Genomic DNA, 23,748 nt, shown 5'->3' on the forward strand with positions numbered 1-23,748 from the left:
TGTTGGGGTTCCATGGCCCTTTGGGCTTCCCCTTGAACTTTCCTTGAGTCACGGCTAAGGTTTCTCCAGGAGCAGCTGGCTCGGCTTTGCGCTTCTGCTTCCGACTGGAGTTCCCTCCCCCGGTTTCGTGGGCGACTGTTTTGTGCTTGCCACTCCGGAGCCGATCCTCTTCTTCACCATTAGCATACTTGGTGGCAATTTCCATCATTCGACTCAGAGACATATCTCCGGTCCGACCGAACTTCAGATTCAATTCTCGATACTTGACGCCTTCCTTGAAGGCACAAACTGCTTGGTGATCAGACACGTTTTCCACTGTGTGGTGCAACGTGATCCATCTCTGGATATAATCTCTCAAAGTTTCATTCGACTTCTGCACACAAGACTGTAGCTCAGTAAGCCCTGCTGGTCGTTTGCATGTACCCTCAAATGTTCTGACAAACACTCGGGCAAGCTCTTCCCAACTGTAAATACTGCCAGGTGCTAACTGATTCAACCACGCATTGGCCGAACCCTCTTACATCAGAGGCAGGTGCTTCATGGCCACTTCGTCATTGCCACCACCAATCTGCACAGCCACTCGGTAGTCCTCAAGCCAAGTGTCAGGCTTGGACTCACCAGTGAATTTGCTGACTCCAGTCGCCAATCTGAAGTTGGGAGGAATCACTGCTGCTCTGATGGCTCTGCTGAAACACTCGAGGCCCGAAACATGCACCCTGCTGCCGGTTGGGTAATTTCTATCGTGGCCATCTCTGTGTGCTCTGTTCGTGTCAACCAAACCTTGAACGAGAATGGATCTCGCGTCAAAGCCTGGCTCCCGGGGGTCGACTAGAGTCCTTCGCCCACCACTGTGAGGGCGCCTGTCATCGTGTTGCCGAGGTGCGTATGACCCACTCCTTGGGGGAGGCGTGGGCACTCGGCGACGATCATCGTGGTCGAGTCGATGATCATACTGCTCACGGTTTCTGTACAGATCCCGTCGGTCTCCACGTCCCTCACGCCTCGGGGGCGATCTTGGACTTTGAGCCGACTGGACTGTGTCTGCTACCACGGATCTGCTATGGATCCTATTCCGCGACTGAGATACTGCTGTGTTTTATTCTCCTGCTGCACGGAGTAAAGCCCTGATCTGCATCAAACCTCTGCCAGCTTCTGACTGGGAGGGCTGGATCGACTCTGCTATTCGGGCTGCAGCTGTGAGATTCTGAATCGGAGTTCGGTATACCTGAGTAGGAGGCGGAAATAGTTGTCGTCGACTAGACTCAGGAATCCGCTGCCGAGCACGCTCGTCGAGTGCGTGCTGGAGATTCTCCAGTCGAGTGCGCTCAGCCAAGTTGGCCAGGCGCACCTCCTCCAAGGCCCGGGCCTCGGGGGTTTCTCCAACGATAGGAGTGTGAAGTGCATCCATGTTGCGGTGGCGAAGCTCTTCCCTCTGCTGCGAAGAGAGGGGCTCGGGGCGGTACTCCTCGTGGGCACACGACGGATCGCCTCCGCCGTCGCCACCATCCTCGCGGGGGAAGCCAGGAGGACTGCGCGGTCCGTTGACCATCAGGACTTCCGCCGCGGGGTCACTGCTGTCGCACTCGGACGCAGTCTCAACGGAGCCAGTCGAACAGGCCGTAGAGAGTTTCGTCGGGCTCGATTGCCGCGACTTGGGGGGTGGCCGATTGGCGAGCCACCGCGTGCCTCACCCACCGCTGGAGCCTCGACCGACCGAAACGCTTGTGCCGGTGGACAGCGGGGAGTGAAGACGCCACCGGAGCCGACCGGTACTGAGTCGACGGCTGCCGCAGGAGGACGCCACGGACGTACGCGCGAAAGTGCGTTGCCCCGCGGACGGGGAGCGCCTCGATGTCGAGTGGATCTTCTTGGAGCCAAGCGGAGTCGTCGGCGACGAACACGAGCGTGCCGGAACGGATCTCGCGGCCCTCGGCCAATCCTCCGCCTGAAACCATGCTGATGGGGATCGGAAAAATCGCAACTTCTCCAACAAGTCGCTAAGACACCTGCCCCAAGGTGGGCGCCAACTGTCGTGGTTCTAAGTCTGACAGTAGAATGGGGGGTAGGGATGTAGAGGCAAGATCTTAGCTATGGAGAAGTTGTACGCAAGAGTTTTACGAGTTCAGGCCCTTCTCGGAGGAAGTAACAGCCCTACGTCTCGGAGCCCGGAGGCGGTCGACTGGATTATATGCGTGTGTGTGTTACAGGGGGTGCGAACCATTGTCTCAGAGGAGGGGGGTGGCTTATATAGAGTGCGCCAGGACCCCAGCTCCCCTCCGTTACACAGGATTCAATGTACATAAAGTGAGAGCGTTACAGGTAATGTCAATAATAAAGTGATATAAATGATCATTAAGTCTATGAGTAAACGTCCGACCGTTGTTGCGCAGAGTGGCTTTAGGACTTCTGTACGTCGAGTGGTTGAGTGGTCGAGTGACTTAAATAAGGAGAGATCTCCAAGTGAATGGTAGGTCGAGTGGATTGCACTCGACACCTTTGTTGAGCCCTCTCTATTTGCTCTTGAACTTCTTTGCTTCTAGGACAAGGACCTTAGGTAGGACGTATAGGTCAGGCATATTGCCCTACCCTAGGTCTATGTCCTCATCACCCACCACTACCATCCGTAAGTGGTAGTAGAGAACGATTCGCTGAAGAGCCAGAAAAAAGGAGTTGCACGATCCGACCTATGTTCCGGAATCCGGAAAATGATTTGCTGAAGATCCGGAAAAATGCCAAACCCAACCCTTCTTCCCCCAATCCAGATGACCCGTGATTAGAAAGAAAACACGGACAGCCCCACCTCCCTACGCACCGCTGGCGTCTCCCTGGCGGCCACCTCCGCCGAGGAACCCACTGCCACCCCTTCGTGCTAGGTCATTCACCGATTTTGTTTGAACTTGTTGCATGCTAGGCGGAATAAAAAGTGGAAATGTTTTCATGGACCCGATGGGTGCCCGAATGGGTCAGGTCATCCTTCTGGTGTGGGTATGGGTCGTCCGTCAAACCCAGGGGATGGGTCATGGGTCGTGGGTTGACCTGATTTGATATTCGAGCATGGATTTGGTAGAGGTCGGCCCAATGAAACCCGACCCGATTGCCAGCCTGACTCAAGGGCCTCACCCGCCGCGCTCCTGTGGACCCGGAGCGCCGCTATCCCCCAGCCACCTTCATGCCTCTGCTAGACCACCCCGTCACCACTGACCCCGTGTGCCGCCGCTCGAATAATTAAATATATAAGAGCTGCTGGAGGCCTCATCCCACACCGCCTAAATAAAGTGCAAATCTGAAGCACCAAAGTCGTAATTACCAAAAAATTGACATCACGAACTGCAGCCACATCCCGAGGGGATCGAAGGTGGGAGCGGATCCGAGTGGAGGAGAAGGAGGGGGTGAGAAGTTACCGGCCAGGTGTACTCGACCCAGATGAACGCGCTCTTGATCTTGGACCCGTGGAGCGCCTCGAGGGCATCTCGGGACTCAGTGACAGAGCGGAAAAGGACGAACACGTAGCTGCGGGAGCCGACACATCAAGCGCCTCGTGCGGGGCAAAGTCCGCCATGACGTCTTCCTCGCTTCCGTGCGCGGACAGTTTGGCGACCCACAACGCGTTCTTCTCTTGGGCGGCCCCTAGCACGATGGCGGCGGCGCCCAATGCCGAAGGGACCCACGGGCGGCGGTCCAATGACATCAGCGGCAGCGAGGATCACGGCAGGGAGAGATCACTGGGAGCTAGGGTTTGCATGTGGGGATTTGGGCTGTCTGAGATGGGGAACGGAGCCGGGTGTGGGGAACAACCCCCGGGTCGGACCGTATATACTGCGGGCAGGGCAGGGACGGTTGCACGCCTGCGCCGAGTCTGTGAGCGGCACCGTTTCTATCCCTGCTCCAATATATCATCGAGACATGAGGCCTATTCCCATCACTGCTAAAAAAGGAAAACGTTTCAAAACAGTCGGATGATTTATTAACTTTGTAAGCCGCATCCGGTGCCGTCCGATCCTACGCGATTGTGTGACGCGAGAGCCTTTGTGTCCCCACGCGAAGCTAGCCCATATATAGTCGAGTTCATGATTTGTCTTTGCATCCCCGTGAGTGCCTTTTTCTAAAGGATCCTTCTTACACTTACTTCACACGCAATGCTTTGCCAGGTAGTTACACATGTGATCATACAAATACTAGAACATCGTATGATTGATCATGGGTGCTGGTTTCATTTGGTATTAGGAAGTAGATGAAGTCAATGTTGCGCACACCACACCACACCCCCTCCCTCACATGCAATCCTTGACGCCGCCGCCGCCTTTAAACATGCCATTGCACCATCATCAGAGTAGCCGGGCCGCCATCGCCATGGCCGTTGCAAAATCATTGACGCAGTCATGCCCATCGTCTCAACACTGCCATGACCATGACACACGTTGTAGCGGCATCATCGACACAGTCGGGCCTCAGTCGTAGCATTGCCGCGGTTGTCAAAACACAACATTGCATCGTTGAATCACCATGGCCGTTGAGGCATGCCATCGCAGCATCATCGCGGTTGCCGAAGTACAGCTAGGGCGTTAGGAGTGTGTCGTCGCACCATCGCCTCGGCCGTCAGAGCACCGCACGAGTGTTAGAATCGTGTCGTGGTGCCATCATTGCAGCCGTGAAAGCACACTTGAAAGCATCAACGCGGCCGTCGAAGCATGCCATCGCATTCGTCGAAACTCTGGATGGGTGTTTGTAGCATGTCATTGTGCCAACGCCACAAATAGAAATAATGAAAATATCCCTAACAAAAGAAAGTGCCTCTACCACAACACAAATAATCATAAGTTTATTTATCTGTGCTTCGTGCTTCTGCCTGTCCGTCCTGACCCTAATAAAAGAAAGTGTTTCTACCACAACACAAATGACCATAATATACTTCACTACCACAACGTTTTATTCAATAATGATAAACGGATTCGTGGTTCTTCCTGTTCGTCCCGACTTTGCCCCTGAAGTTTCAAACAATTACCCACCACTGTCATCGATAAGTTGTTGAAAATGATTGAATAAGGATCCAAAAAAGTGAGCTGCCCGACCCAACCCTTCTTCCCCAATCAGGGGAACACTTGCCTAAAGATTCAGAAAAAACAATTACTCACCACTGCCATCCGTAAGTGGTAGAAAACGATTCGCTAAAGATCCTGAAAAAGAGCTGACCGACGAGCTCATAGGTCGCTAATAAGGAAAACAATTTGCCAAAGATCCAAAAAAACAATTACGCACCACTGCCATCCATAACTGGTAGAAAACAATTAGCTAAATATCCAGAACAAAAAAGAGCTACCAGACCTGACCCTTGTTCCCCAATCTAAAAAAACTATTTGATTCAGAAAAAATTGCCCAACCCAACCCTTGTTCACCCAATCCAGATGACCCGTAGTTATAAAGAAAATCCGGACGACCTGGCCTTCCCTCGCACTACCGACACCTCCCACCACACGAACCTCCTCGCGGCTGCCGCCTCCGGCGCCCAACAACCCACTGCCACCGCTTCCCGCTAGGCCATTCACCGGTGTCAAGGTTTGTCGTTGCTATCGGCTCACGCGTGCCCACCCACCATATTAAGGGCCTCATGCACCGCGCTTCCCTGGACCCTGAGCGCTGCTGCCTCCAGCCACCGCGAGCCTCCACCAGACCACCCCATCGCCTCTGATCCATTGTGCCTCCACTCGAATAACTACATATATCAAAGGTGCTGGAGGCCTCAGCCCACACCGCCTAAATAAAACCGCAAATGACAAACACCGAAGTCCTAATTATTGAAAAATTTGCATCACAAACTGCAGCCAGATCCCGGGGGATACAAGGTGGGAGCGGATAAGAGTGGGGGAAGAGGGGGGGGGGGTTGAGATATTACCGGCAGGGCGAACTCAATAAGGATGAAGGCTCCCTTGACCTTGGACCGCGGAGCGCCTCGAGGGTGGTCCGAGACTCGGCAATTAATGGAGCGGAAAATGATGAAGGCGTAGCTGCGGTAGCCGACACGCATGATGACACAGCCGAGTGCCTTGTGCCAGACAAAGGACGAAGAACGTCGTCCTCGCCCGCGTGCGCAGGTAGGTTGCCGACCCACAAAACCTTCTTCTTGTGGGCGGCAACTTGTGTGGCGACGACGGCGGCTGCACCCCTAATGCCGGCGGGCTCCGATTCCTTCGACGGTGAGGTCGATGGCCTGGTGGCCTGCACAGCTACGGAGGGCTCCGCAAGCGGTGGCTTTGGCGACATCCGTGGCAGACGGGATCAGGGTAGGGAGAGATCAACGGGAGCTAGGGTTAGGATGTAGGGATTTAGGCTATCTGTCACGGGGAACAGAACAGGGTGAGGAAACTAGCCCACGCACCGGACTGTATATACTGCGGGAGGGGCTGCGCTGAGTCCTTGAGTGGCACCTTTTCTATCCCCGCTCCAACATGATCCAGACATCTATTTCCATCACAGGAACACTAAAAAAACTATCCCATCACCAAGAATTGTTTAGTATGACCTTCTCAAAACAAGCAAGTTTACCCAACACATAGTTCAAAGTTTTCATTATGCCTTAATACCCAAGGGCAAATAGCTCATTCATAATCCAAGATTGCATCGCCTGAATCTATCTAGGAAAATAAACACAAAGAAATAGAAACATACGTAGTTAGTCATTATCTTATTTCTCGGGAGACATGACTTTGAGGCCGCCCACATCAACCTCTCGCAACCATATCCTCTCCCCGTGACATATTCTTGTCCACATGTTCCCTATGAGGCCACACTTGTATGTATTACCGGGAGGGTGGGGTGGGGGGCAGAGGGACGGGCGTAGTCGGCTCGAACCCAATTATCCTTCGCTTGGGAAAATACTCACAAAAACATGAACTTCATAGAGACATTTTAATTTATTTCATGGAGTTAGTTAGTAATTACTTTCCGACTTAAATACATCTCAAAAATAAGGAATGCATAGAATATCTCATTGGCATAATATACTTCACTACCAAAAATAGAATAAAGTAAATGACCCTAATGAAAGAGAGTGTCCTGTAGAAACACAAATAAACATAACTTTATGTAAGTGTGGTTACAACATTTCTATACATCATACAAGGAGGCACATTGTTGTTTATGTTAATGTTTTATTAATCATGTTTCATTAACCCATATGGATTTTACCTTGTATCCCTCCAAACTATACGACGAAGAGGAATATGAAATATGTCCCATTCACACATTTATAGGTAGAAATGGCATCTTCCAGCTACTCAGAGTGCATGTATGCAAAAGTTTGATCAATGGAGAATTCAACACGTTCAATTTTTACAATCCTTTGAAACTCTTCGGCTGCCTCCTGCTTTGAAATAGGTGAACTAATTCCTCCAACACATAGGTTCCTAATAGCTCTATCATGTAAAAACCAATCAAAGAACAATTGGCATAACCAGGAATACCATTTCTGTGACGAAATAGATGAATAAAATCCTCATACAAGTGGTCCTAGCAACAAAAACTATGAGATAGCTATGAATGGTCTAACTTAAAGTGAAATAGATCAAAGATAAAATACACTTCATATTTATATCAAATCACAACCTGAATAACAGCAAATTGTGTCACTTGTGCAAAACTCATTACACAACATTAGCACGTGAGTGGAGCATTTTCACTCAAGAAATAAACAACTATGACTAACCAGGGATTATTCTGTATTAGTACATCATTCCTTCTTAGTACATCATTCAAACTTAAAACAGAGCATACCATAGTTACTAGATATTGTATGCATCCCATATATGTTGTGAGTGGGGCAGGGATGGCTTTGCCATGTGGGTGGGACATCTGATTATGCCACCTTGAGAGAAATAACCGCAAAAACATGGCTTTCATATACACCTTTTAATTTTAATTCAAGGGGTTGGTTAGTAATAACTTCCCTCTTAAAAATGTCTCAAATCAAGGAATGCATACAACATCTCATTGGCATAATATAGTTCACTACCACAAACAGAAATAATGTAAATGACCCTAATAAAAGAAAGTGTCTGTACCACAATGCAAATAATCATAAGTTTATGTATCTTTGGTGCCGGCTTCTGCCCGTTCGTCCCAACCCTAATAAAAGAAAGTGTCTCTACCACAACACAAATGACCACAATATACTTCACTACCACAACACTTTTTAAACACTGATAAATGGATTCGTGCTTCTGCCTGTTCGTCCCGACTTTGCCCTAAAGTTGCAAACAATTACCCACCACTACCATCCATTAGTGGTAGAATACGATTCGCTAAAGATTTGAGGAAAAAAAGAGCTGCCCGACCTGATCCTTGTTCCCCAATCTGGAAAACAATTTGCTAAAGGTCTGGAAAAAAACAATCCATAAGTGGTAGAAAACGATTCGCTAAAGATCAAGGATTAAAAAAAGCTACCCGACCCGGCTGAAGACCCTCAGTGCCTTCCCTTACATGGTAAGGGTCGATGCCAGCATCTAGTCTCACCCTTTTGGCTTCTCTCGGATCAAGCGCACTATGGGCAGAATGTCCACGCAACAAAGATGAGCTACCTTCAGGTGCTGGAAGGAAACCAACAGTGATTGGCACTCCACCATAGTCCAAGTATCTTGCTCTTCCACGTCGAGGATTATACCCTTGTGATGTGCCATGACTACTGCGACCAGCACCTAAATAATCACGTGCGGCATGTGGACTATAATTATGCATCTCTGATCTAGGGAACCCAACGAGCGGTGTTAGGTTATCAAGCCCACTGCTGGAGAAAAGAACATGAATCCTTGTATTATTGAAAATACGCCCATCTAGAAGATTCTTAGCATTAGAAGCTCCTTCAATGGTTGCAAACTCCACAAAAGCATACTGCCTTTCTGGAAAAACTTTGATGTTTGTAACCACACCATGTGCAGCCATAGCCTGCCTTAGTGCCTCCTCGTCAACTTTATGTGTATTGGGTAAACCCCACCCAGAGAACATTGGTAGGATTTTACCTCTCTCATTCGTACTCCAGCAGAACCTTGACAAACAGAACATTATATGATAGTAAGCAACCCACAGATCAAACAGGACAGTACAACAACAAGAACCAAGAGAAGTAAATAGAAGTACCTTTGCATGTCCAACTCCCATTTCACCGGGTGGCAATGATCCTCTACTGTTGATGTTTCCTGCTTCCGACTGTTCCTATCAAAATCAGTACAAATAGCTAAATAATAAGACAGTGTCCCTTGGAAACTGCAGCCTAGAAGCACTTCACAAACTCGGTCAACAATAATAGATGCATATCGCTCTTCCTCTAGACCACTGGAAATCAACACAGAATTCCTTGCCCCCTAAATCTGTCCCATTCAAGGCTCTATGGGCAGAAATGGCATCTTATAGCTTCTCAAAGTGGATGTATGCAGAAGTTTGATCATGTGACAATCCAACACCTTCAATCTTTCCAAACTTTTGAAACTCCTCCTCTACCTCCTACTTTGAGATAGACGGACTAATTCCTCCAACCCATATATAGGTTCCTAACAGCTATAGCTTGTAAAAACCAATCAACAAACACAAGTAAACATCATGAGGGCATAAATCTTTAGACAACACCAGCACAGCAATTTCACCCTAGAACAAGGAACAATCACCAATGTAGGAGTATTTCTATACCTACTAATAAAGGATAATGTTCAAAAAAGCAGAAGGCCGCAGCATAGAGCTATAGGCGCTTAAGCGCGCTTGAGTGTTTTTTCAAACTTGGCCAGAACTTGACTGTTTTGAATAGTATGCATAGGAAAATAGGAAACATGGCACATGGGTAGTTGAAGTAGCATCTAAAATGACCTTCACAACATAGCAAATACTCCCTCCGTCCGGAAATAATTGTCGAAGAAATGCATAAAAATGGATGTATCTAGAATTAAAATATGTCGAGATACATCCATTCCTCCAACAAGTATTTTCGGACGGAGGGAGTACACATCAGGTTCACACAGCAGGCAAATGACAACTAATATGTAGTTCAGTTCAAATAGACATAGCCAAATGCAGATCATCTTTCCATGATTTGGCCAAAATCTGAAGGAAACAACTCCCGTACAGACCCTAATAATAACATAACTGACATACTACCATTAGTGCACAAGCAGCTAAGCAGAAGCAGTTCAAAAATAGCCAAATAATGGCCAAGAATTTCAAACACGCTTAATCTACCACTTAGGGCCAAAGCGAAGCGTTTTTTCATTTCTCAGTGCTTAAGAGAGTCGCTATATTAGCTGCAGCCTACAACAGACAGGGCACCGTTCCCTTGTAATGTTTAGTACCACCTTGGCTGACTACTGAGGAAGGAGGCATCGACATGACTATAAAACTAGCAGGTAGACACCGATTTTGTTTGAAGTGGTTGCATGCTAGGTGGAGTAAAAAATGGAAAAAAATTCATGGACCTGATGGGTGCTCGAATTGGTCGGGTCACCCGTCGGCTGTGCGCATGGGTCGTCCATGAGACCCATGGGTTGGGTCGTGGGTTGACCTGATTAGTTATTCGGGCATGGGTTTGGCAGAGTTCGGCCTATTGACACCCAACCCGATTGCCAGCCTGACACAGCCGCGCCCGCCGCGCTCCCCAACCACCTGCGAGCCTCCGCCAGACCACCCCGTCACCGCTGATCCGGTGTGCCACCGCTCGAATAATTAAATACTCCCTCCGTCCCATCCGTCCCAAAATATAAGAACGTTTTTGACACGAGTCAAAAATGTTCTTATATTATGGGACGGCGGGAGTATATCGGAGCCGCTGGAGGCCTCACCCACACCGCCTAAATAAAACGCAAATCACAAGCACCGAAGTCCTAATTACTGGAAAATTCACATCGCAAACTACAGCCAGATCCCGAGGGGTTCCAAGGTGGTTGCGGATCCGAATGGCGGGGAGAAGGAGGGGGTAAGAAGTTATCTGCTGGGCGAACTCGACCCTGATGAACGCGCCCTTGACCTTGGACCCGCAGAGTGCCTCGAGGGCGGCTCGAGAATTGGCCACGGAGCAGAACAGGACAAACGTGTAGCTGCAGAAGACGGTGTGTGTGACGACGCAGTCGAGCGCCTCGTGCGGGGCAAAGGCCGCCATGACGTTGTCCTCGCCCGCGTGTGCGGGCAAGTTGTCGACCCATAGCGCGCTTGTGTCGTGGGCGGCCCCTGGCGCGGCGATGGCAGCGGACCCCCTGGCGCCAGAGGGCTCCGACTCCTTTGGGGGGGAGGCCGACGGCCTGGCGGCCTCTGAGGGCCCTGCGAGTGATGGGTCCAACAACATCGATGGCGGCGGGGATCAGGGCAGTGAGAGATCGCATGGAGCTAGGGTTAGGATGTGAGGATTTGGGCTTTCTGAGATGGTGAATGGAACGGGGTGTGGGGAACTGGCCCGGGGGTCGGACTGTATATACTCCGGGCGGGGCAGGGATGGCTGCGCGCCTGCGCCGACTCGGTGGGCGGCACCGTTTCTATCCCTTCTCCAATATATCATTATTACACGGCACCTATTCTAATCACTGCTAAAGAAATGGAAAACGTTACAAAACAGCCGGATGATTTATTGACTTTGTAAGCCGCATCCGGTGTCGTCCGATCCTACGCGATCGTGTGACGCAACTGCCTGTGTGTCCCCACGCGAAGCTAGCCCATCTATACTCGAGTTCACGATTTGTGCTTGCATGCCCGTGACTGCCTTTTTCTAAAGGATCCTTCTTACACTTACTTCACATGCAGTTCTTTGCCACCTAGTTATACATGTGATCGTACAAATACTAGAACATCATATGATTGATCATGGGTGCTAGTTTCATTTCATATTAGGAAGTTGATGAACTCAATGTTGCGCACACCACACCACACCCCCTCACATGCAATCCTTGACCCCATTGTCTTTAAACATGCCATTGCGCCATCACCAGAGCAGCCGGGCCGCCATCGTCGTGGCCGTCGCAACATCACTGAAGTAGTCATGCCGGTTGTCTCAACACTGCCATGACCGTGAAACACGTTGTCATGACATCATTGAAGCAGTCGGGCCTCCGTCGTAGCATCGTCGCGGTTGTCAAAAGACAACATCGCATTGTAGCATCGCGATGGCCGTTGAGGCATGCCATCGCAGCAGCATCGCGGTCCCGGAAGCACCGCACGGGCGTTAGAAGCGTGTCACCGCGCCATCGCCACGGCCATCAGAGCACCGCATGGGCGTTAGAAGCGTGTGGTGGTGCCATCATCGCAACCGTCGCAGCACACCTCAAAGCGTCAACATTGTCGTCGAAGCATGCCGCCACACTCGTCGAAGCTCATGATGGGTGTTTGTGGCTTGTCATTGTGCCAACGCCACAAATAGAAATATTGAAAATGACCCTAATAAAAGAAAGTGCCTCTACCACAACACTAATAATCATAAGTTTATGTATGTGTCGTTCGTGCTTCTGCCCGTCCGTCCTGACCCTAATAAAAAAAAGTGTGTCTACCACAACACAAATGACCATAATATACTTCACTACCACAACGCTTTCTTGAACACTGATAAACGGATTCGTGCTTCTGCCCGTTCGTCCTGACTTTTCCCCTGAATTTCAAACAATTACCCACCACTGCCATCCATAAGTGGTAGAAAATGATTCGATAAATATCCAGAAAAGAGAGCTGCCCGACCCAACCTTTCTTCCCCAATCAGGGAAACGATTTGCTAAAGATTCAGAAAATACAAACACCCACCACTGCCATCCATAAGTGGTAGAAAATGATTCGCTGAATATCCGGGAGAAAAGAGTTGCCCGACCAAACCCTTGTTCCCCAGTCCGAAATACGATTTCCTAAAGATCCAGAAAAACAATAACCCACCATGCCCATCCATAAGTGGTAGAAATTGATTCGCTAAAGATCCGAAAAAAAGAGCTGACCGACCAGCTCATTTGTCGCTAATCTTAAAAACAATTTGCTAAAGATCCAAAAAACAATTACGCACCACTGCCATCCATAAGTGGTACAAAACGATTCGCTAAAGATCTGGAACAAAAAAGAGCTGGCCGACCCGACCATTGTTCCCCAATCTGGAAAACTATTTGATTAAGAAAAAATTACCCAACCCTACCCTTCTTCACCCAATCCAGATGACCTGCAGTTATAAAGAAAATCCGGACGGCCTGGCCTTCCCGTGCGCTGCCGATGTCTCCCACCACATAAAGGAACCCACTGCCACCGCTTCCTGCTAGGCCATTCACCGGTGTCAAGGTATCCCGTCGCTATCGGCTCACACGTGCCCATCGACCATATCAAGGGCCTCACGCGCCGCGCTTCCCTAGACTCTGAGCGCTGCTGCCTCCAGCCACCTGCGATTCTCCACCAGACCACCCTGTCGCCACTGATCCATTGTGCCTCCACTGAAATAACTACATATATCAGAGCTGCTTGAGGCCTCAGCCCACACCGCCTAAAAACCACAAATGACAAACACCGAAGTCCTAATTATTGAAAAATTTACATCATAAACTGCAGTGAGATCCCAGGCGGATCCACGGTCGGAGCGGATACGAGTGGGGGGGGGGGTGGAGGGTTCAGATATTACCGGTTGGGCGAACTCAATCAGGATGAACGCACTCTTGATATTGGACCCGCGGAGCGCCTTGAGGGCGGTCCGACACTCGGCGATGGAGCGGAAAATGATGAAGGCATTGCTGCGGTACTCGATGCGCATGATGACGCAGTCGAGTGTCTTGTGCGGGGCGAAGGACGCCACGACGTCGTCCTCACCCGCGTGCGCAGGCAGGTTGCCGACCCACAGCGCGTTCTTCTCGTGGGCGGCAACTTGCGTGGCGGCGACGGCGGCTGCAGCCCTAACGCCGACCGGCTCCGATTCCTTCGACGGTGAGGCCGATGGCTTGGTGGCCTCCATGGCCACGGAGGGCTCCACAGACGATGGATCCGATGACATCCGTGGCAGAGGGGATCAGGGTAGGGAAAGATCAGCGGGAGCTAGGGTTAGTATGTGGGGATTTAGGCTGTCTGTCACGGGGAATGGAACAGAGTGAGGAAACTATCCCATGCGCCGGACTGTATATACTGCGGGCGGGGCTACGCTGAGTCCGTGGGCAACACCTTTTCTATCCCCGCTTCAACATCATCCACACACCTATTCCCATCACGCGAACACTAAAAAAAACAATCCCATCACCAAGAATTGTTAAGTGTGACCTTCTCAAAACAAGCAAGTTTACCCAGCACATAGTTCAAACTTTTCATTATGCCTTAATACCCAAGGGGAAATATCTCATTCATAATCCAAGATTGCATCGCCTCAATCTATCTAGCAAAATAAACACAAAGAAATAGAAACATACGTACTTAGTCGTTATCTTATTTCTCCGGAGACATGACTTTGGGGCCCGCCCACCGCAACCTCTTGCAACCATATCCTCTCCCCATGACATATTCTTGTCCACATGTTTCCTACGGGGCCGCACTCGTACATATTACCTTCAGGGGTGGGGTGGTGGCAGAGGGATGAGCGTAGTCGGCTCGAGCCCGATTATCCTTCGCCTGGGAAAAATACTCACAACAACATGAAGTACATAGACACCTTTTAATTTATTTCATTGAGTCAGTTAGTAATTACTTTCCGACTTAAATACATCTCAAAAAGAAGGAGTGCATACAATATCTCATGGGCATTGTCGGCGTCCAGGGAATGGGGTTAGCCAGACTTGCGTGCCTGCGGCCCGTGGTGTGGCTCCATCAGCGGCCCAGTACGGCCCAGTTCAGCAACAACAACTCAAGACCCTCGCGAGGGGCCAAGCCTTGCGAGGAGGACGACACCAAGACCTCCTTGGGGGCGGTCTCACCAGGCAGGCTCCCGAGGAGCGGAGATAGCAATGCAAGGTGCACCTCGTGAGGTTCACATGACGTGAGCCATGACGACCAAGGCCAGGCGGGCGCCAGCAGCGCAGTTTACCAGTTTTCTCTTTGGTGCTAAGGAGGCAAGCGCAGGCGCGGAGTCCCGTGAAATCAAGCAAAGGCTTCCATTCCGGTGCAACGAGACCAAGACCGCCAGGACGGCAGTATGGAGGTCATCGCGGAGCCCACTGCAGCGTCACCACCAGAGCCTTTTGCAGGCGAAGACTACTTTTGTCAGGATAGCTTGTACTAGTTGTCTCCCTTTAAATTTGGCTGTTGTGGGATCCCTTCCCGCCTACATTTGGGAAGAGGACCAAGGCCACTATAAATAGGACTTATCCACCACCATAGCGAGGCACCTGAGATCGGATCCATTCCACCCTGACCACCTCACAAGATCATCGAGCTCAAGAACACCTCACGTCCTGAGGCTGTTCACCCACTGTACTAGTTCATCCTCAGCCCCTTGAGGCAATCCACCACAAAGCCGGAGTAGGGTATTGCACCGCAAGGTGGCCCGAACCAGGATAAACTGTGGTGTCTCTTGTCCCCCGGGTTTGTCGAGCTAGGCTATGGAATCATTGGGCCGGCAGGTTGGGAAGAAGTAGTTCTTCGCACGCACCCCAGTGTTCGAACCTCTCAAGGGTCTGCGGAGCCCTGAATCCGACATTTGGCGCGCCAGGTAGGGGTGCGTCGGAGCTTCTCTTCCGCCGATCGACTCGCCGGCGCTCCACCGCTTCCATGGCTGACGCTCGCCGAGCCCGTGCTGAGCGTCGAGCCGCCCTCGCCGCCCGCGTCGCCCAGACGGCTCCCGCCGGCAGGCCTCTGATGACCCACAAGAATAGGGGATCTATCGTAGTCCTTTTGATAAGTAAGAGTGTCGAACCCAACGAGGAGCAGAAGGAAATGACAAGCGGTTTTCAGTAAGGTATTCTCTGCAAGCACTGAAATTATCGGTAACAGATAGTTTTGTGATAAGGTAATTGGCAACAAGTAACAAGTAATGAAAGTAAATAGGGTGCAACAAGATGGCCCAATCCTTTTTGTAGCAAAGGACAAGCCTAGACAAACTCTTATATAGAGAAAAGCGCTCCCGAGGACACATGGGAATTATCGTCAAGCTAGTTTTCATCACGCTCATATGATTCGCGTTCGGTACTTTGATAATTTGATATGTGGGTGGACCGGTGCTTGGGTGCTGTCCTTACTTGGACAAGCATCCCACTTATGATTAACCCCTATTGCAAGCATCCGCAACTACAAAAGAAGTATTAAGGTAAACCTAACCATAGCATGAAACATATGGATCCAAATCAGCCCCTTACGAAGCAACTCATAAACTAGGGTTTAAGCTGCAGCCCACCAAGCCTTTCTCAGGAGTGACCGACGGCTCCACCCCCCCAATAGGGCAGACCCACCTCCCTGTCACCTTCGGCCAACGCGACAACTACCGCACTGAGCTCATCGACTTCGACATCGCTCACATCCGTCTACCGTACAATGCCATCCTCGGGTATCCGGCCCTGGCCAAGTTCATGGCGGTGACCCACCACGGCTACAACGTCCTCAAGATGGCGAGGAACCGTGACATCATCATGATCGCCTGCGAGGAGAAGGAGGCGGTGTGCTCCCTAGAGCACGGCTACCAGGCCGCAACAGTCGAGGACCCAGACAACGAGGGCGCCATCTACCCTCCTTAGGCCGTCCCCAAGAAGAAGAAGCAGCTGCTCCGCCAAGAGCCTCAGGAGAGTGGCGTCTCCAGCCGCACCACCTCAGGGCCTGCGCCCATGGATGGGGCGCCTCCCTCCATTGCATAGGAAGGCGCCCCCGAAGTCCTCCTCAGGTTGGACTTGGGGGCTCTCTTCTGTAGGGCCTCTGACCTGGCCAGTGTCACGAGGGAGGCGCTCGGGCACCACCTGGAGGCATGCTTCATCGCACGCTTCCCCCACAAGGGCCCCAGGCCCGGGTTGCCAGGTGCTCAGGAGTTCATCACCAAGGCGACCGAGGAGCTTCAAGAGGCGAGAGCCATGCGCGGCGACCGCCGTCCTCCACCTAGTGCAGCTCCCCATCTTGGCGAGGACGGCAGGCTGCGCGTCTGCATCGACATTTCAGGGCTCAACCGACCTGCATCCCAGGAATGCTTCTAGCCTTCGCGCGTTGGTCGGTGCGAGGGTCCACCGCACAACTATGTTCGCATGCCATTCGGCTTGCCGAACACGGTTGTTAACTTCCAGCACCGCCTGCGGAGTGTTCTGGCGGCTCAGGTGGCCAGGCACCACGCGGTCCTGGCGGAGATGCCGACGGTTCTTCGCAAGCCCCCCGGACCTCCAGAGCCTCCCGGGACCCAGGAGGCTCGTGAGGAGCAACTTCTCCAGCGCGCGTCTTCAGCTACTTCAATATCTCTCCAGCAATGGTGCCAGGTGACTCTTTCCGGTTCATTCAGCCAGGGGTGCCCCTCCGGCTACGTTTATCCCAAGGACGCGTGGGCCTGTCCCTGCGACATGTATCCTTTTGCATCTTTAACTTACCTTGTTGGGGGCACCCCTCGGGCTGCATCATCCCCAGGCCGCGTGGGTCCGTCCCTGTGGCATGTATCGTTCTTGCATCTATCAGAGCTAGCTTTATCTTCCTCCCATAAGATGATTTATGCTATCGCCTGCTTGCCTGTTACCATTCGCGGCCTCCTGCGTTGCTGACCGGCCTTCTGCTCATCCCGCAACGGGGGCTACACATGCTGGCACGGCGCTTGTGCTTGGTTCCGTCTCTGTAATGCTGACAAACCTGAGAGATCGAGCTCTGGCTCGCGGCTCGCTCCGCGCACGTCACCTCACCAGATCCTCAACGCCTTCATATTCGTGCGGAAAGATCAGCGGCAGGACAGCAAACACGATTATGAGTTACATTCTCCCCTCGGACTAACTCATAGGAATCTCCAGAGCTTAGCTGTGGGTGGCCCCGCCGGCTGCCCTCTTTTCACGCGATTCGCTTGCGCGTTAAAGGGGGGGCTCCTGAGCATCGCGCCTTAGGAGCTCCTACTGACTCTCCAGCCCTCACCCCCTGGCCTTGACCACGACATCGCAACCTAGCATACCAGCGGCGGCTGAGCCTTGCTCGATGGTCGGGACCCGAGGACGCAGAGCATTGAGATGAGCGAGGAAGGGGGGAGCCAGCGCGAGCCTTACCTAGTAACACCGCCGCTGAAGCGCGAGTCAGGCGCTACACAGGGAATCACCTCAGGGTCGATAAGATAAGTCACATATTCATGTTAGCGCAACGCCGCAATTGGAATTTTCGACTCTCGCAGCCTTGCTCCGGCAATGCCGCCTTCCTTTTCTGCCTTCAGGAAGCTGCTTGCACACCAAAGGGGACCTCTTGAGCATCGCGCCTCAGGAGCTCTTACCTGACCTTGGGCCGCTCACCTCCAGGCCTTGACCACGGCATCGCGACCTGGCATACCAGCGATGGTTGAAGCTTGCCTGGGGACTGGGCCCTGCTGGCGTAGAGCGCTAAGCTACCGCACGGATGAAAAGGGGGGACAATCCCGAAGCAAGATACGCAGCTACAACCTCATAATAGGAATAATAAGCGTTGGATCAAAGGCATATTACAGGTTCTTTACACACCCCCACGGGGTTCATCTCGATTCCTCGCAGGGAACAAAAAAGGAACAACCTCAAGGAGCCCTGGCTATGGATGTCACCGCCGACGCCATCATCAAGTACAGTGGGCCACAAGAGGCCGACACCAACCCCATCCTGGTCATCGACGACGACGGGCAAATGCCGCTGACGCGCTCGGGCACGGCGAGAGCTCGGTGGCGGGTAGCTGTCGTCGCTCGTCTCCAGAGACTCGCTAGGCTCAGGAGAGTCGCTGGACTCCCAGGAGTCACCGCTGTTGCTGGGGAGGCCAGCGGCAGGGCCGGGAGCGAGCTCAACCCCGCTGCGCCATGCTGACGGCTTCCTCCGGGGCAGCACTCCAGGCGGTGACCTTCCTTGTTGAAGACCTTGAAGGACAGCGTGCAGGCATTGTCGTACTCGAAGTGGATGGCGAGGGCCCATTCCCCGCAACATACGCGGGCGACCTCGCCCCATCCTCGGGTCATGAAGATCTTGCCTTGGGGACGACCTCGACCTCCGCCCCCGTGGCCAGGCCGCAACACCCGGCGTGCTGCAGCCACAACTCGAGTGGCCCCCTCGGCGGCATTTCCTCGGCGAAGAACCGTGGGAGCTGGATCCATGTGCATAGTGGCATCACCGCCCACACCAAGAACTCATGCGAGGAGCCCTCTGCGTGGGTTCGTGGGCCGGCGGCTCGTGCAACATCAGCCTAGCCGTCGCGGCCGTAGCTCGTGGCGCGGGGCGCTCCCGCATTCTCCGGGGCCTTGCACTTGGGCGTACAGAGGAAGTGGGTAGCCAGGCGGAGGCCGGTCGTACCAAGGCCGTGTCACCTCCAGCCTCACGCCAACATCACGGGGACGGCTGAACCTTTTCTTCGGCGGAAGTGGCCCCTGCTCCTCGCAAGGGGTTTTTCCTTTCTCCGCGGCGGAGAACCTCCTAATCGGCGCCATGAGTATCGCGGCAAGACGGCAAGGCGAGGAGAAAGGAGAGAGAGAGCATGCAGCGAGAAGACAGAGATGAGCGAGGGGGCTCTGCCCCTCCACTCATTTATAGCCATAAGGAGGCCAACCGCCGGCCTCCATGATCGCATGTAATGATGGTTTTCCTCTGCATGCAGCAGAGTCTCGTCAAGTCGAACGGTTGCCGAGGTAGCGTGGGGAAGCGGAGGCGCCCACGTCCCATCAATCGCCATGCGTCAATCGAGGCCGCATGCGGTTGGGGCCTGCGGCGCTCCGCACTTGCCCTTTGGCTTCACCTCGAAGCCAAGTTCGAGCACGCCTTGTGCCTGGGGGCTACTATCGGTGTCCTGGGAATGGGGGTACCTAGACTTGCCTACCTGTGGCCTGTGGCATGGCTCCATCAGCGGCCCGGTACAGCCCAGTTCAGGAACAACAACTCAAGACCCTCGCGAGGGGCCAAGCCTCGCGAGGCGGACGACACCAAGACCTCCTTGGGGGCGGCCTCACCAGGCTGGCTCCCGAGGAGAGGAGATATCAATGCAAGGTGCACCTCGTGAGGTTCACATGACGTGAGCCATGACGACCAAGGCCAGGCGGGCGCCAGCGAGCGCAGTGTACCAGTTTCCTCTTTGGTGCTAAGCAGGCAAGCACAGGCGCGGAGTCCCGTGGAATCAGGCAAAGGTTTCCATTCCGGTGCAACGAGACCAAGACCGCCAGGACGGCAGGACAGAGGTCATCGCGGAGCCCACTGCAGCGTCACCACCAGAGCCTTTGGCAGGCAAAAACTACTTTTGTCAGGATAGCTTGTACTAGTTGTCTCCCTCCAAATTTGGCCATTGTGGGATCCCTTCCCGCCTACATTTGGGAAGAGGACCAAGGACACTATAAGTAGGACTTAGCCACCACCATAGCGAGGCACCTGGGATCGGATCCTTTCCACCCTGACCACCTCACAAGCTCATTGATCTCTAGAACACCTCACCTCCTGAGGCTGTTCACCCACTGTACTAGTTCATCCTCAACCCCTTGAGGCAATCCACCACAAAGCTAGAGTAGGGTATTACACCGCAAGGTGGCCCGAACCAGGATAAACTGCCGTGTCTCTTTTCCCCTAGGTTCGTCGAGCTATGGTGTGGAATCGTTGGGCCGGCAGGTTTGGAAGAACGAGTTCTTCGCACGCACCCCAGTGTTCGAACCTCTCAAGGGTCTGCGGAGCCCTGAATCCGAAAAACATAATATACTTCACTACCAAAAATTGAATAAAGTAAATGACCCTAATAAAAGAGTGTCTCTACAGAAACACAAATAATCATAAGGTTATGTAAGTTTGGTTACAACATTTCTATGCATCATACAAGCACACACATTGTTGTTTATGTTAATGTTTCATTAATCATGTTTCATTAACCCATTTGGATTTGAACCGTATCCCTCCAAACTATACGGCGAAGAGGAATTAAAAATATGTCACATTCACGACTTTATTGGTAGGAATGGCATATTCCAGCAACTCACAGTCGATGTATGCAATAGTTTGACCAATCGAGAATTCAACACCTTCAATCTTTCCAATCATTTGAAACTCTTCGTCTGCCTCCTGCTTTGAAATAGATGAACTAATTCCTCCAACCCATCGATTCCTAATAGCTCTATCATGTAAAACCCAATCAAAGAACAAATGCCTAATGCAGGCATACTATTTCTATAATGAAATAGATGAATAAAATCCTCATACAAGTAGTCCTAGCAACAAAAAACTATGAGATAGCTATGAACGGTCTAACTTAAAGTGAAACAGATCAAAGATAAAATACACTTCATATTTATATCCAATCACAGCCTGAATAACAGCAAATTTTGTCACTTGTGCACAACTCATTACACAACATTAGCACATGAATGCAGCAATTTCACTCAAGAAATAAACAACTATGACTAACCAAGGATTATTCTGTATTAGTACATCATTCAAACTTAAATCAGAGCATACCATAGTTACTAGATATTATATGCATCCCTATATGTTGTGAGTGGGGCAGGGATGGCCTTGCCGTGTGGGTGGGCCTTCTGATTATGCCACCTTGAGAAAAATAATCGCAAAAACATGGCCTTCATATACACCTTTTAATTTAATTCAAGGAGTTGGTTAGTAATAACTTTCCCTCTTAAAAACGTCTCAAAAAGAAGGAATACATACAATATCTCATTTGCATAATATACTTCACTACAAACATAGAAATAATGTAAATGACCCTAATAAAAGAAAGTGTCTCTACCACAACGCAAATAATCATAAGTTTATGTATCTGCGGTTCGTGCTTCTGCCCGTCCGTCCCGACCCTAATAAAAGAATGTGTCTCTACCACAACACAAATGACCACAATATACTTCACTACCACAACACATTCTTGAACACTGATAAATGGATTCGTGCTTCTGCCTGTTCGTCCTGACTTTGCCCCTGAAGTTGCAAACAATTACCCACCACTGCCATCCATAAGTGGTAGAAAACGATTCGCTAAAGATCTGAGGAAAAGAGCTGCCCGACCTGACCCTTGTTCCCCAATCCGAAAAACAATTTGCTAAATGTCCGGAAAAAACAATCCATAAGTCGTAGAAAATGATTCACTAAAGATCAAGGTTAAAAAAGCTACCCGACCCGACATGGTATAAGGGTCGATGCTAGCATCTAGCCTCACCCTTTTGGCTTCTCTCGGATCAAGTGCATTATGAGTAGAATGTCCAGACAACAAAGATGAGCCAGCTTCAGGTGCTGGAACGATACCACCAGTGATTGGCATTGCACCATAGTCCAATTATCTTGACCTTCCACGTCGAGCACCATGACTACTGCGACCAGCACCAAAATAATCACATGCGGCATGTGGACTCATTCTACATCTCTGGTCTAGGGAACCCAACAAGCGGTGTCAGGTTATCAAGCCCACTGCTGGAGAAAAGAACATGAATCCTTGCATTATTGAAAAGACGCCCATCTAGAAGATTCTTAGCATTAGAAGCTCCTTCAATGGTTGCAAACTCCACAAAAGCATACTGCCTTTCTGGAAAAACTTTGATGTCTGTAACCACACCATGTGGTGCCATAGCCCGCCTTAGTGCCTCCTCGTTAACTTTATGTGTATTGGGTAAACCCACCCGGAGAACATTGGTAGGAATTTTTGACTCTCTCATTCGTACTCCAGCAGAACCCTGACAAACACAACATGATATGATAGTAAGCAACCCACAAATCAAAGAGGATAGTACAACTACAAGAACCAAGAGAAGTAAATAGCAGTACCTTTGCATGTCCAATTCCCATTTCACCGGGTGGTAATGATCCTCTACTATTGAAGTTGCCTGCTTCTGACCGTTCCTATCAAAATCAGTACAAATAAGTAAATAATAAGACATCATCCCTTGTAAGCTGCAGCCTAGAAGCACTTCACAAACTCAGTCAACAATAATAGATACATACCGCTCTTCCTCTGGACCTCTGGAAATCAACACACAATTCCTTGCCCCCTTAATCTATCCCATTCAAGGCTCTATGGGCAGAAATGGCATCTTCCAGCTTCTCAAAGTCGATGTATGCAGAAGTTTGATCATGGGAGAATGCAACACCTTCAACCTTTCCAAACTTTTGAAACTCTCCCTCTACCTCCTGCTTTGAGATAGACAGACTAATTCCTCCAACCCATAGGTTCCTAACAGCTCTAGCTTGTAAAAACCAATAAACAAAGACAAGTAAACATCATGAGGGCATAAATCTTTAGACAACACCAACATAGCAATTTCACCCTAGAACAAGAAACAATCACCAATCTAGGAGTATTTCTATACCTACTCATAAAAGGATAATGTTCAAAAAAGTGGAAGGCCACAACATAGAGCAATGGGCGCTTAAGCGCGCTTGAGTGTTTTTCGAAACTTGGCCAGAATTTGACTGTTTTGAATAGTATGCACAGGAAAATAGGAAACATGGCACACGGGTGGTTGAAGTAACAACTAAAATGACCTTCAAAACATAGCAAATACACATCAGGTTCACACAGCAAGCAAAATGACAACAAAAATGTAGTTCAGTTCAAATAGACATAGCCAAATGCAGATTATCTTTCCATGATTTGGCTAGAATCTGAAGGAAACAACTCTTGTACAGACCCTAATAATAACATAAATGACATACTGTCGTTATTGCGCAATCAGCTAAGCAGAAGCAGTTCAAAACTAGCCAAATTCTGGCA

The 23,748-nt window shown here is 50.8% G+C and overlaps 2 protein-coding genes and 1 long non-coding RNA gene across 5 annotated transcripts; all 3 read right to left on the reverse strand.

Moving 5' to 3' along the window:
* Window positions 1-7,498: 7,498 nt before the first annotated feature.
* Window positions 7,499-11,128, reverse strand: LOC109760139 (flowering time control protein FPA-like). The gene is given in 5 exon segments (XM_045228679.2): window positions 7,499-8,979; window positions 8,981-9,005; window positions 9,007-9,034; window positions 9,153-9,201; window positions 10,886-11,128. Coding segments are annotated over 5 exon segments (909 nt in total). The 3' UTR covers window positions 7,499-8,415.
* Window positions 11,129-12,892: 1,764 nt separating this feature from the next.
* On the reverse strand, window positions 12,893-14,323 carry LOC123494182 (uncharacterized). 3 transcript variants are annotated; one of them, XM_045229056.2, is made up of 2 exons: window positions 13,601-14,323; window positions 12,893-13,364 (listed from the first exon to the last, which is right to left on the reverse strand). In XM_045229056.2, exons 1-2 carry the CDS (start codon window positions 13,964-13,966, stop codon window positions 13,317-13,319), a joined length of 414 nt encoding a protein of 137 aa, XP_045084991.1. In that variant the 5' UTR covers window positions 13,967-14,323; the 3' UTR covers window positions 12,893-13,316. The 3 variants fall into 3 exon arrangements, with proteins under 3 accessions (XP_045084991.1, XP_045084990.1, XP_045084989.1); XM_045229055.2 differs by having other exon boundaries at window positions 12,893-13,415; XM_045229054.2 differs by having other exon boundaries at window positions 12,893-13,465; window positions 13,601-14,317.
* A 7,476-nt stretch (window positions 14,324-21,799) lies between these two features.
* Window positions 21,800-23,247, reverse strand: LOC109760136 (uncharacterized). The gene is made up of 3 exons (XR_005755696.3): window positions 22,980-23,247; window positions 22,803-22,877; window positions 21,800-22,711 (listed from the first exon to the last, which is right to left on the reverse strand). It is a non-coding gene; the product is annotated as an uncharacterized lncRNA (long non-coding RNA).
* Between the last annotated feature and the right edge of the window lie 501 nt (window positions 23,248-23,748).

This window comes from Aegilops tauschii, chromosome 5 (genome assembly GCF_002575655.3).
Source record: "Aegilops tauschii subsp. strangulata cultivar AL8/78 chromosome 5, Aet v6.0, whole genome shotgun sequence".
Taxonomy (NCBI): domain Eukaryota; kingdom Viridiplantae; phylum Streptophyta; class Magnoliopsida; order Poales; family Poaceae; genus Aegilops; species Aegilops tauschii.

What these genes read in the sequence shown, in the direction of transcription:
- LOC123494182 (XM_045229054.2), bottom strand. Translation starts at nt 13,966, where the DNA reads ATGTCATCGGATCCATCGTCTGTGGAGCCCTCCGTGGCCATGGAGGCC. An exon ending in TGATTGAGTTCGCCCAACCG is followed by an intron (nt 13,466 to 13,600) that starts GTAATATCTGAA and finishes TGTGGTTTTTAG; the next exon opens with GCGGTGTGGGCTGAGGCCTC.